Source organism: Vulpes vulpes, chromosome 5 (genome assembly GCF_048418805.1).
Source record: "Vulpes vulpes isolate BD-2025 chromosome 5, VulVul3, whole genome shotgun sequence".
Taxonomy (NCBI): Eukaryota; Metazoa; Chordata; class Mammalia; order Carnivora; family Canidae; genus Vulpes; species Vulpes vulpes.
Window position 1 is genome coordinate 62,856,667 of NC_132784.1, and position 14,137 is coordinate 62,870,803.

At 38.9% G+C, this 14,137-nt stretch overlaps 1 protein-coding gene across 1 annotated transcript in view; it reads left to right on the plus strand.

Annotated features, from left to right (window-relative positions):
- Positions 1–345: 345 nt before the first annotated feature.
- SLC22A10 (solute carrier family 22 member 10) overlaps positions 346–14,137 on the plus strand; it is a 31,534-nt gene continuing 17,742 nt past the window's right edge. Inside the window, exons 1-2 of the mRNA XM_026004626.2 lie at positions 346–1,050; positions 2,467–2,570. Coding sequence (XP_025860411.1) covers positions 649–1,050; positions 2,467–2,570 — 506 coding nt within the window. The 5' untranslated portion in view covers positions 346–648. The remainder of the gene's footprint in view (positions 1,051–2,466; positions 2,571–14,137) is intronic.

Genomic DNA, 14,137 nt, shown 5'->3' on the forward strand with positions numbered 1-14,137 from the left:
CATCCTTCCTCTTACCACATCCAATTCACATTGCAAGGAAATCTAAAGTCATCACAAGTTCCTGGTGTGATCTAAACAGAAGTGCAATATCAGTCACCAAAAGGTAGTAACTGCACCACATTCCACTTTGTTCTAATTAAAAATAAAGGGTTGTATTTCTTAATTATTTTAATCTAAATTCAGCACCAAACAAGATAAACACTTGCTTTTTGTTCTTTCCACAGAAAAATCACACAGCCATTCACTTTTTGTCTCTCAAAGTCCATATCCTGGAAATGATTGAAGACTGACTGCATGGCAAGTTTATTTTAGTTTATTTGGAGAGTTATGTACATGCCAAAGTCCAATGCTCTTTCAGAAGATCACTTAGGACAAGCATATTTGGAGATTAAAATTTTAAACAGATTTCTTTGTCAACAGAAGTATTTCTGGTAAATAATTTTCTCTCTGACTTTACTAAAAAATTAACACCTCCTGATTCCAGTAGGACTGGGAATACTGCTTCCACTGCTCTGTTGCAGGAATGATTGATAAGAAACTGGCATGAGGTCACACTTGACTTATTGTGAATTAATAGAAGGAAACAATTTTCTCCCTTTGAACTTATCTCCATAAAGTCTCCTCTTGAGGATCACCTGTTTGTACTCAATGGCCTTTCAGGAGCTCCTAGATCAAGTTGGTGGCCTGGGGAAATACCAGATCCTTCAGATGGTTTTAATTTTTCCCTCTTTGATGGTGCTATTATGTCAAATATTTTTGGAGAACTTCACTGCAGCCATTCCTGGTCATCGCTGCTGGGTGAACATCCTTGACAATGACACAGTTTCTGACAATGATACTGAGATCCTCAGTCCTGATGCCCTCCTGAGAATCTCCATCCCAATGGACTCAGACTTGAGGCCGGATAAATGTCACCGCTTTATCCATCCCCAGTGGCAGCTTCTTCATGTGAATGGAACCTTCACCAACATGACTGAGCCAGACAAAGAGACCTGTCTGGATGGCTGGGTGTATGACCAAAGTTCCTTCCCCTCCACCATCATTACTGAGGTAAGAGGCCTCATTTACCTCTTGTGAGTACTAGGTCTGGGTGTTTATTTATATATGGAATTTATTTTCTTTTCTTTTAAAATATTTTATTTATTTATTTGACAGAGAGAGCAGAGCAAGTGGGCGATCAAAAGCAGGGGGAACAACAGGGGAAGAAGGAGAAACAGGCTCCCTATTGAGCAGGGAGCCTGACATGGGGCTTGATCCCAGAACCCGGAGATCATGACCTGAGCTGAAGGCAGATGCCTAACCAACTGAGCCACGCAGGCGCTCGGGTGTGTAGAATAACAGGATAAACATAGTTCAAGTCTTCGTTTTTTTGTTTTTTGTTTTTTAGATTTTATTTATTTATTCATGAGAGACACAGAGAGAGGCAGAGACATAGACAGCTGGGGAAGCCGGCGCCCCATAGGGAGCCCGATGTGGGACTTGATCCCTGGATCCGAGATCATGCCCTGAACCAAAGTCAGACGCTCAACTGCTGAGCCACCCAGGTGTCTCAAGTCTTCAGTTATTGTGTAGATTCTGTAGTTAGCTCTCTTTCATTCTTTCAGCAAATAGTGATTGCTTTATCTTTTTTTTAATTTAAATTTTAGTTAACATATAGTGTAATATTGGTTTCTGGAGTAGAATTCAGTGATTTATCATTTACATACAGTACCCAGTGCTCATTACAAGTGCCCTCCTTAACCCTCATCATCCTTCTAGCCCATCCCCCATCCACCTCTCTCTATCAACCCTCAGTTTGTTTTCTATAGTTGTCGCTTATGGCTCGTTTCCCTATCTCTCTTTTTTCTTTCTCCCTTTTCCGTATGTTCATCTGTTTTGTTTCTTAAATTACATATATAAGTGAGATCATATGGTATTTGCCTTCATAACGTCTAAGCACTTACATTGAATTGGAGGCTAGTGAAATCAACTAACTAGACATGAATTCCACTAAATATAATGTGAATGCTGATGTAGACAAGTAAGTACTTGATATAATGTGTGCAAAGTTATTTTTTGGTCACTTGTTCTCAATCTAGTTGCAAATTGGAAATGCCTGTATTAATTAAAAAGAAAAATCTCCATGCCCTGACTACTTCTCAGAGAAGAAAATCAGGTGTTTTGATCCAGGTAAGAAATGCAGGCATCAGTATTTTAGAAAATCTCTTCAGTGTTTTTAGTGTGTGGCAAAGATTGAGAACCGCTGAAGTATGAAGTGCTAAGTGAATATAAGATTGGCGCTAATATAACCTAGAAGATTTAGTTGAGGGTTTCTAAAGAAAGTCATGCTTAAATTGAGACTTGAGTGATAAAGGTAAGTAAATGTAGGAAAGGGGAGTCTGTCCACTGATGACTTTTACAGTATGTGACACTGAAGGATTTTAAGCTGCTGTAAAGTTCCTCTGTGCTGGTTTTCTTCTCTTCCAGTGGGACCTAGTATGTAGTTATCAGTCACAGAAATCAGTTGTTCAATTCCTATTCATGACTGGAATGCTGGTGGGAGGACTCATAGGTGGTCATCTCTCAGACAGGTGAGTGCTCAGACAGAGACAGCAGACCAGATCACTGCTGCCCTTATTCTATGGTGTTTTCATAGCTTATGATTAAGTCTTTCATGAAGAAGTTTTTTTTTTTTTTAAGATTTTGTTTATTCATGAGAGACAGAGAGAGAGGCAGAGACACAGGCAGAGGAAGAAGCAAGCTCCATGCAGGAAGCCCGATGTGGGACTTGATCCCAGGACTCCAGGACCATGCCCCGGGCTGAAGGCAGGCGTTAAACCACTAAGCCACCCAGGGATCCCCCATGAAGAAGTCTTTATTGAGTTCCTAATATGCAATTTATACTGTTGTGGGTTTCCTTGGTTCCCATGGAGCTAGAGATGGAAGTGGAAAATTAGTCTGTATGATTAAAATGCCACCTTAGTGCCACACATATCTCTGTACAGGACACAGAAATGACATCTCCATAAGACCTGTGGACATTTCAGAACAGTATTTATCAGGAGGTACCATAATACTTCATTTAGAGAGATAAGGAGTTACCTATGGGCAGGGAGAGAAAGATACTCCAGGACAGGGGGTTCAGCTTGTTTAAAGACACAAATACAGATAATAACACTGAAAGCCTTCACCAGGGCTTCTGTGTTAAGTCCCTATGGACCCAGAGAGTTAAGTGCTTGTTAGTTTTCAGACTGATCATCATACTGTGGTTTCCCCACTGTAATTAGTAGACATTTGTGTAAAACCTGGGTACATAATGAGGTGGTATTGAAGTTATATGAAGAAATAATTGTGGCTAAATCTAGCTGTTTGTGTAAAAAAAAAAAGGCGGAGGTGGGTAGTGAGGTTTTTTAGAGGTAAATTTTTGCAAGCATATAAAGTAATGTAAAGACCTCAGGTGTCATAATTTGTATTGTGAGAAGGTTGGGGTATCCTGTGCCTGACAATGCCCATCCTGAAGTAGGCAGACAACCATGGCAGGCACACACTTAGGTCTCCCATGGAGGAAATGGGAGACTTAGAGTATCCCTTATTATTTATTAGCCTAACTTCATCTAATATTTCAGCTGGATATTGAGAGCTCTAAATGTAATTCATAAAATATTACAAGGTCAAAGTGTTGATATTGGGGACACCTGGATGGCTCTGTGGTTGAGCATCTGCCTTTGGCTCAGGGCCTGATCCCAGGATTCTGGAATCGAGTCCTGCATCAGGCTCCTTGCAGGGAGCCTCCTTCTGCCTCTGCCTTTGTCTCTGCCTCTCTCTCTGTGTCTCTCATGAATAAATAAATAAAAACTTTAAAAAATAAAGTTGATATTGACCAAACTTTTGACTGAGTCCTTTTTGATGATTCATCATAAAATGCTGGTTGATGAGTTTATATGCGCATAGGGTAGTAGATGTGTGTGTGTGTGTGTGTGTGTGTGTGTGTGTGTGGAGGGGAAGTGCTTGACACGATAAGAGAGTACAAAATTTGACAGAGGACTGAGCCTTACAGCTAAACATAGATAAAAAGCTTCTGAACAATGGTATTGGCATCAAAAGCACAGGCAATGAAAGCAAAAATAGACTTTTGAGACTACACCAAACTAAAAAGCTTCTGAATAACAATGGAAGCAATCAGTTAAGTAAAAAGAAAATCTACAGAATGGGAAAAATATCTGCAATCCATATATTTAATAAAGGGTTAATATCCAGAATATCTAGGAAACCACTACAATCAAGAGCAAAAACAAAAAACAAAACAAATAACTTGATTTAAAAAATGGGCAAAGGAACTCAACAGCTATTTCTCCAAAGAAGACATGGAAATAGGCAACAGGTGCCTAATGAAAAGGTGCTTAATATTGCTGACCATCAGGGAAATGGAAATAAAAAACTTATAACCGTTTGAATGGTTATTATATCCAAAAATTTGTTGCCAAGACCAGTCAATGTCAAGAGCTTTTTCCCCCCTAAGAGTTTTATGATTTCAAGTCTAATGCTTAGGTCTTTAATCCATTTTGAGTTAATTTTTGTAAGTGGTATAGATAGGGGTTGAATTTCTTTCTTGTGCATGTAATTATCCAATTTACCCAGTATCACTATTGAAGAGATTATATTATCCCATTTTGTATTACTGCCTCCTTTATCAAATATTAGTTGACCATATTACTGAATTTTTAGATTTGTTTTAACAATTTTTTTTGTGGAGTATTAAGGATTTTCACTCTATAAGATCATATCATCTGCAAACAGACAATTTAATTCTTCATTTCCAATTTTATATCTTTTATTGATTTTTTTCTTGCCTAATTGCTCAGGCTGGGACTTCCAGTGCTATGTTGAATAGGAGTGTTGCAAGTGGGTACCCTCGTCCTGAACTTAAAAGAGAATCTTTCAGCCTTTTGCTATTGAGTATAATGTTAACTATGGAGTTGCCATATATAGCTTTTATTTATTTAATAGGTTTTGGTATGTTGTGTTACCATTTTTATTTGTTTCTAGATTTTGTTTATTTTTCTCTTGATTTCTTCTTTGACTCATTGGCTTTCCCGTTGTTTAATTTCCATAAATTTGTGAATTTCCCTCTTTTTTTTTGGTAATTATTTCTAGTTTTATTCCATTGTGGTTACAAAAGACACTTGATATAATTTCAATCTTCTTAAATTTGCTAAGGTATTTTCTTGACCTAACTGTCTTGAGAGTATTCCATGTGCACTTGAGGAAAATGTGTATTCTGTTGTTGGATGAATGTTCTATGTGTATTTATTGTAGTCATTTTTTGTAGTCATTTTTTCCTAAAGTACAGTTCAAGTCCAGTGTTCCCTTATTGACTACAGTCTCGATTTTTTAATTGTTGAAAATGAGGTTACTAGTTTTGTGTTTTTGTCTGTTTCTCCCTTCAGATATGTTAGTATTTGCTTAATATATTTAGGTGCTCTTATGTTAGGTACATGTTTATTTATGATTGGTATTTCTTGTTGGCGATGAGCCCTTTATAATTAATATAATAACATTCTGTGTATCTTCTTTTTTTTTAAAAAGATTTTATTTATTTATTTAACAGAAAGAGAGAGCACAAGTGGGGGTGGGCAGTAGGCAGAGGAAGAGGGAGTAGAATCCCCATGAGCAGAGAGCCATATGAGGGGCTTGATCCCAGAACCCTGGGATCATGACCTGAGCTGAAGGCAGACACTTAAGTGACTGAACCAATCAGGTGCCCCTGTCTCTTGTTTTTTTAATTCGAGAATTCAATCCATTTGTATTTAGAGTAATTATTGATGGGTAAAGCTTACTAATTCCATCTTACTAATTATTTTCTGGCTGTTTTGTTATTCCTTATTCCTTTCTTCCTCTTTTGCTGTCTTCCTTTGTGAATTGATCATATTCCTTAGTGGTATACTTTGATTCCCTTCTCTATCCTTTGTGAATCTAATGTAGCTTTTGGTTTGTGGCTACTTTGGGGCTTACAAAAATATAGATATAACAGTTTATTTTATACTTATAACAACTTAAGTTCATTCACATACAAAAACTCTACCTTTTACTTCCTCTCATCTATGTTTTTGTTGTTGAGTTCTTTTTTAAAAAATATATTTTATTTATTTATTCATGAGAGACACAGAGAGAGAGAGGCAGAAACACAGGCAGAGGGAGAAGCAGGCTCCATGCAGGGAGCTGGATGTGGGACTTGATCCTGGGTCTCCAGGATCACGCCCTGGGCCGAAGGCAGTGCTAAACTGCTGAGCTACCCGGGCTGCCCCAATTGTTGTGTTCTTATAAAAAGTAATATATAAGATGATGAAAGAAATCTTTGGCAGTTAATCTATATGGCATAGGTTGTAGTGATGATTTAACAGGTATATACTTATTTCCTTTTTTTTTAGGTTTATTTTTTTAAAATTTATTTATGATAGTCACACACACACACACACAGAGAGAGAGAGAGAGAGAGAGAGAGAGAGAGAGAGAGAGGCAGAGACATAGGCAGAGGGAGAAGCAGGCTCCATGCCGGGAGCCCGACATGGGATTTGATCCCGGGTCTCCAGGATCACGTCCTGGGCCAAAGGCAGGCGCCAAACCGCTGCGCCACCCAGGGATCCCTATACTTATTTCCAAATTCTAGTTGTAAACATTAATTATGTACAGATTTTGTATGCTATAACAGAAAAGCAAAAAATTAAATAATATATAGGCACTAAGTCTGCTCTTTGATCTGGAGTGCCATTGTTTCTAAGTCCTCTTAGCTGACAGAACAAGGAAATGCATGTGTGTATTCTATCCCATGTATATAAACATGTGTATAAGTATTTCTACATGGAATCATCTGTGTGTATATTAATATACACGAGTTGATCTGATGTTTCCAATTCTAATTCATTACTATAATGTCCATTCTAGCCTCCTTCCCTTGCTTATCTGTGAATTCCTTCTCCAAAAGTGAAAAACCTGTGTTCCACCAACCACCATCCACATAGTCATTTGCTCAATTTTAGTATGCATGTGCATCAGCATCAAAATTGTTAACCTGTATCCTCCTTGGGAAACAACTTTATCAACTAGATTATAGGGCTTATGTGTAGTTTCTTTAGTCTTATATATTTTACACATTTCAAAAAATCATCTAGAATGCTATTGATGTTGGCATCAATTCAAACCATATTGTTTTAAATTTGGAATATTAAATGTCATTACCATGGTAACCACAAAGAGCATATCTCACAATATACACAAAAGGAAACAAGAAGAGCCTCAAAGTGGTTCATAACAAAAAAATCAGCCAAATGTAAATGAAGGCAGCAATGGAAGAAATGAATGATGGAAAGGGTGTAAGACATACAAAAACCCCAGAAAAATGGTGGAAGTAGTTCCTTATAAAAAACTAATTTAAATATGAATAGATAAAATCCTAACAAAAGGCAGATTAGCACAATGGAAAAACAAAACATGATCCAGACACAATAAAACATGGTGCAACCGTATGCTTTGTACAAGAGACTCATTTTAGATCTACACATATAGATTCAGAGTGAAAGGATGCAAAGAGATATTCCTCAAAAAATAGTAATCAGAAGAGAACTTGGTTGGCTATAATAATAGACAAGATAGACTAATCAAAAGTTGTTGCAAGAGACAAGGACATTATATATTGATACAAGGGTCAGTTCATCAAGCTATAACAATTATAACCATGTATGCATCAAAGAAACCCCCCCCATATATGTAATGATCATTGGCATAATTGGAGGGCAAATTAATTCTCTAGTAGTAGTTGAAAACTTCAATGCCTCAGTTTTATTTTTTTGTGTGTATACTAATTTTAATTAAACAAAGCAGATTGAATATTATGTATGCTGTGACATCTTTTTAAAAAGAATAATTACTACATAACATGTACTAAAAAATGCATAGACAAAAAACAAGAACTGCATTAGAACTTTATTTTTTTTTTTTTAATTTTTTTTTTTTTTTTTTTATTTATGATAGTCACAGAGAGAGAGAGAGAGAGAGAGGCAGAGACACAAGCAGAGGGAGAAGCAGGCTCCATGCACTGGGAGCCCGACGTGGGATTCGATCCCGGGTCTCCAGGATCGTGCCCTGGGCCAAAGGCAAGCGCCAAACCGCTGCGCCACCCAGGGATCCCCTGCATTAGAACTTTAATACCAGTTGTCATAGAAAGAGAGAAATACCAAAGGATTTTACTTTCCATGCCCTATATTTGTGTACCTATATTTTTATTTTATTAAAAATTTTTAAAATTTAAATTCAATTCGCCAATATATATAGTATAACACCCAGTGCTCATCCCATCAAGTGCCCCTCCTCAACGCCCATCACCCAGTTACCACAACACCCCACCCACATCCCCTTCTGCAACTCTTTGTTTCTTGGAGTTAGGAGTTTCTTATGGTTTGTCTTCCTCTCTAAGTTTTCCCGCTCAGTTCCCCTCCTTTCCCTCATAGTCCCTTTCACTATTTCTTATATTCCACGTATGAGTGAAACCATATGATGATTGTCCTTCTCCGATTGACTTATTTCACTCAGCATAATACCCTCCAGTTTCTCGGTTTTGATAATGGAGTAAACATCTAAGCAGAAGAACAGTAAGGAGATAGAGGACTTGAACATAAACTAGCAGGGTTAACAGACATGTGCAGAACTCTTTACCTGACAACAGCAGAAGACACACATTTTTCAGGTGTACATGGCAGTTATTTAGACCCGACTGCATTATTAAGGCTCAAAACAAGGAATCAATGGAGTTCAAAAGATCAAAATTATACAAAATATTTTCTCTGATTACAATAGAGTGAAACTAGAAATCAATAGGAGAAGCAAAACTGGAAAATTTACAAATGCATGGAAATTAAACAGCACACTTACAGACAACCAATGGATCAAAGAAATCACAAAGGGAATTAGAAAACACTCAGAGATAAATTTAATTTAAAAAATTCAACATGCCAAAACATATGGGATATAGTAAAGACAATGCTCAGTGGGAAACTTATAGCTATAAATACCTACATTAAAGAGAAAAATATGGGTAAAGATGTCAGCATGAGGACAGAATAGGAGATCCGCAGCCTTATCCCCATATAGAAACAATGATTTAGCAGTCATCCACAGACAAAAATGCCTCTGTGGGAATCTGGGGATTTAGATCAGAGGTTTCAAAAGCTTGGTGGAGGCCAGATTTGAGAAAGGCAGCCTTAAGAAAGCAGACCTACATTCTAGTAGCAGGCCCACTGATCGTAGTCTTGGCTGTGGACCTGAAAGGAGCCTGCCTCCTACAGATCCAGTTCCAACCCAACTTTTCTGTTACCCTGCCACAAGCCCCATTCATCAAAGGATCCAGGAAGTGCCATTCTCATTGGTGACCTTGATTATAGATCCACTGATCCAGGCCTTACTGTAAACCTTGAAGCAGCCCTGTGACCCTGTACACCAAGGTTCAGGGATATTGCCAGTCCAGAGACCTTGCAGGAGCCACACCAACCCATACCACCAGTAGAAGGTCCACTAACTGGGCCTGACCTTGGACCCCACAGTGGCTACATGGCCCAGCTCCAGCCTCACCCAACCATGATCCCAGAGGCAGTCCCATCAGTCTGGAGACTCAGGAGGAGAAGGTCTTTTCCTGCCAAAACCAGTCTATAGAGTCAAGAAGTGTCTGCTCCTTCAAATGCAGAGACACCAATGCAAGGCTATAAGATCATGAAGAATCAGGCAAACATGACACTGCCAAAGGAAACTAATAACCCCCAGTAACTGCCCCTAAAGAAATGGAGATCCATCAACTTCTTGAGAAAGAATTCAAAATAATTATCTTAAAGAAGCTCAGTGAAATACAAAAAAGCACAGATGGACAACTAAATGAAACCAGGAAAAACAGTACATGGACAAAAGGAGAAGTGTAATAAAGAAACAAAAAACATGAAAAAAGAACCAAATAGAAATCCTGGAACTGAAGAATATAGTGACTGAACTGAAAATTCAATAGAGAGCTTCAACATCAGACTTGATCACACAGAACAAAAATTAAGTGAACTCCAGGAGAGGTATTGTGAAATTATCCAGTTAGAGGAACAGAAAGAAAACAAAATTGAAAAAGTTCAGAAAGCATATGAGACTTATGGGACAAAATCCAGTGAGATAATGTATGTATTATGGGTGTCCTAAAAGAAGAAGAAGAAGAAAGAAGAAGAAGAAGAAGAAGAAGAAGAAGAAGAAGAAGAAGAAGAAGAAGAAGAAGAAGAAAGAAAAAGAAAGAAAAAGAAAGAAAGAGAAAGAAAGAGAAAGAAAAGAGCAGAAAGCTTATTTAAAGAAATATCTGAGAACTCTCCAAATCTTGGTCGAGAAATGGACATCTCGATTTGTGAAGCCATACAGTTCCCAAATAGGTAGAACCCAAAAGGGTCTATGCCAAGTCCTGTAGAACCAAATAATCAAATAATCAAAACTTAAAGAGAGAATTTGTAAAACAGCAAGAAGAAAGTCGTTTGTCAAATACAAAGGAGCTCCCAGAACACTTTTAGTAGGTTTCTCGGAAACCCCACAGTCCAGAAAAGAGTGGGATGATGTATTCAAAATATTGAAAGAAAAACCTGCCAACCAAGAACAGTTTCTCTGGCAAAATTTTCTCTTTACAATATATGATTTCACTCAAATGTGGAATTTAGGAAACAAAACAAATGAACAAAGGGGAAAAAAAAGAGATAAACGAAAAACCACACTCTTATTGGTAGAGAACAAACTGATGGTTAGCAGAATGGGGGATGGGTGCAGGATGGATGAAATAGGTGATGGGGATGAAGGACTGCACTTGTTATGATGAGCACTGACTAATGTATAGAATTGGTGAGTGACTCTATTGTACACCTGAAGCTAACATAACACTCTATAACTGACACAAGTATAGTGGAATTTAAAAAGTTAAAAATGAATAAATGAATGAATGAATGGAGATAAAACAAATAAAACCTGGGAAAAAAAGAATGAGAGAGAAATAAAGACTTTTGTAGACAAAAACTGAGGGAATTCGTCATCACCACTAGAACTGCCTAACAAGAAGGGATTTCTTCAAGTTGAAACAAAAGGGCATTAAACAACAGTCTAAAGTTTATAAAAGGGTTGAGGGGGGATTCTGGTCCATGAAGGTGACGTAGGAAGACCTTGAATTCACCCCCTTGGAACACACCAAAGTGCACCTATATACAGAACAATTTCTCCTGAAGAACTGAAGGCCACTGAAGAAGACAGAGAAAGCAGCAGAGAACAAGAGAGATAGATACATGGTAACAAAGGGAACCTCCAGCCCCACACTGACAGAAAGAATAGTGCTGAAGGACAGGGAAGAGCTTTCTCTATCCTCCAGCACAGAAGGAAAAAAAAGGCAACTAATATTACGCTGTATGGTAACCAACTGGAATTTAAAGAAAAACTTGAAAAAATAATTAAAAAAGTAAAAGAGCAGCTAGCATAAAAAAAAAAGAGAGACAGCAGTAGACTTTCACCAGCTAAATGGAGGAGGAGCTCCAGGAACACTTTCCAGGTCAGAGGGACTGGAGAGTGACATGGTTTAGTGCTCCCCATCCACCTGAAAAGCCCAGACCAGTGCAGGGTCTGGATGCCATCGCTGACTTGCTGGCTTGCTGCCTCAGAAAGCCCTGGGTCCACAGTCCCATGCTGGGGTAGAGTTGGGGTACAGAAAAAGAGCTGATGGAGCTAGGGTACAGAAAATGAGCTGCAGATTTTTTGTTTTCTTTCTCCTTTTATTCTTTTCACCCTCCCTCCCTCCTTTATTTCTTTCTTTCATTTATTTTTTCCTTCTTTTCTCTTTGAAAAGCCATGGTTTAAGAAAGCAACTAGCATATCAAAGAGCCAGCCCTAGAACTTTGCCAAACACAGTGGAGGGGAGCTGCTAGAATGGTCGCCACTGTCCACACTTCCCCTCCACCTTAGCAGAGAGTACAGTCTGGGCACACTAACTGACATGCCATCTCAGTGAGACCTGGGTCCGTAGCCCACATCAGCCCCAAGAATCCCTCCAAGGTGGCCACAGGGCAGTGCACAGTGGGACGCTCCTAGTTATGCTCGCTATAACCCCAGCCTTTGTGCCAAGGGAACACAGGAGCAAAGTGCCCCAGAACACTCCAGGCCCATACCACCTTGGCTTCAGTTGGCTTGCTAGGATATCCCTGGTGCAGAGCACTCTAGAATCTGTCAACTGATGTATGCTTCAGATTCAGCTGCCCTGCTGGGGTGGCCCCTGCATGCAGTGCCCAGGGAATCCCACGCCCATGCTTGCATCAGTTTCAGCCATCCTGCCAGGGTGCCTCTTGTATGGAGTGCCCCAGAACACTCCCACCCACACTGTTCTCAGCTCCAGTCACCTGGCCAGGCATTCCCTGCACTGAGCACCTTCAGACTCCCTGGCTTGCACCCAATTAAGCTTCAGCTCTCCTGCCAGGTTGCCCTCTGTGTGAAGAGCCATGGGATAACCTGGCCCATATACCACATCAACTCCAGCCACCCTGTCAAGACACTCCCTGCACAGCATGCTCGAGACACCCTGGTTTGTACCCATTTCAGCTTCAGCTGTCCTGCTAGGGTGCCCTCAACACATAGAACCCCATGTTGCATCTACTTCAGCTTTAGCTGTTTTGAAAGGGTGCTTGCTATGTGGAAAATCCCAGGACCCTCAGCCCACACCAGCCACAGGTCCAGGTAGCCAGCAAAAGTCACCAGGCATCTGGTGACAATCTACACTGGGGACAACCATACACAAGGTTATTCCTTCAAGTTTAGGAGAAGTAGCTCTTCTGCCAAATCTATAAAGACAAACACAACAAGTCAAGGAAAAATAGGGAGACGGAAATATATGCTCTAAAAGAAAAAACAAGAAACAAACCTCAGAAAAGGAACAAAATTAAATGGAAATAAGTAATATGCTTGATAAATAATTTAAAGTAATGATAGTAAAGATACAGATTGGAGAGAAGAGTGGAAGAACTCAGTAATACTTTCAATAAAGAGATAGAAAAAATAAAAAAAAAAAGAAGCAGCCAGAGCTGAAGAATACAATAATTGAAATAAAAAACACTTAGAGGGAACCAGTAGTAGATTAGTGGGTCAGAATATATCAGTGATCTGGAAGACAGAATAATGGAAAGGACTCAAGCTGAACAGCCAAAGGGCAAAATAATTTTTTAAAAATGAGGATAGGTTGGGGCACCTGAGTAGCTCAGTCAGTTAAAGTGTCTGTCTCTTGATTTCAGCTCAGGTCATGATCTTAGGGTTGTGAGGCTGAGCCCCATGTCATGGTCCATGCTGGGCACGGAGACTGCTTAAGATTCTCTCTCTCTCTCTCTCTCTCTCTCTCTCTCTCTCTCTCCCCCACTCCCTCTCTAAAGAGAAAAGAAAAAAAAGGGGGGGGGGTGGAATTAGGGAAGACCTAAATAAATGGAAAGGTATCCCATATTAATGAAGTAGGAAGATGTAATATTAGCAATAACTCAGTAGTACTTAATGCAATCTATAATTTCAGTGAAATCCCTATCAAATTCCAACATTTTTTTTTTCAGAAATGGAAAAGCTGAATCAGATTCATGTGAAATTGTGAAGGGCTCCAAACAGTCAAACAATGTTGAAAAAGAAGTATAAATTCAGAGGACTTATGCTCTGGTTTCAGAATTACTACCAAGCTACAGTGACTAATTACTATGGTATCAGCTTATGGAAAGAAATACAAACCTATGTAGTAGAACTGAGAGGCCAGAAGTAAACTCATTCATTTATAGCCAACTGACTTTTGAACAAGAGTGTCAAAAACCATTCAGTGTAGGAAAGAACAGGCTTTTTAGCAAATGGTGTTGAACAACTAAATTTTCACACAAAATAGAATGAGGTTTACCCCTACCTGATATTCTACACAAAAGTTAACTCAAAATGAATCATAATTTATAAAACTCTTAAAAGAAAGCATAGAAGTAAATTTTCATGATCTTGTATTTGGCAATGATTCTTGGACCCCAAAACCACAAACAACAAAAGAAAAATAGGTAGATCAGATTTCATAACAATTAACATTATCAGTATCAAGAACGTTGAAAGA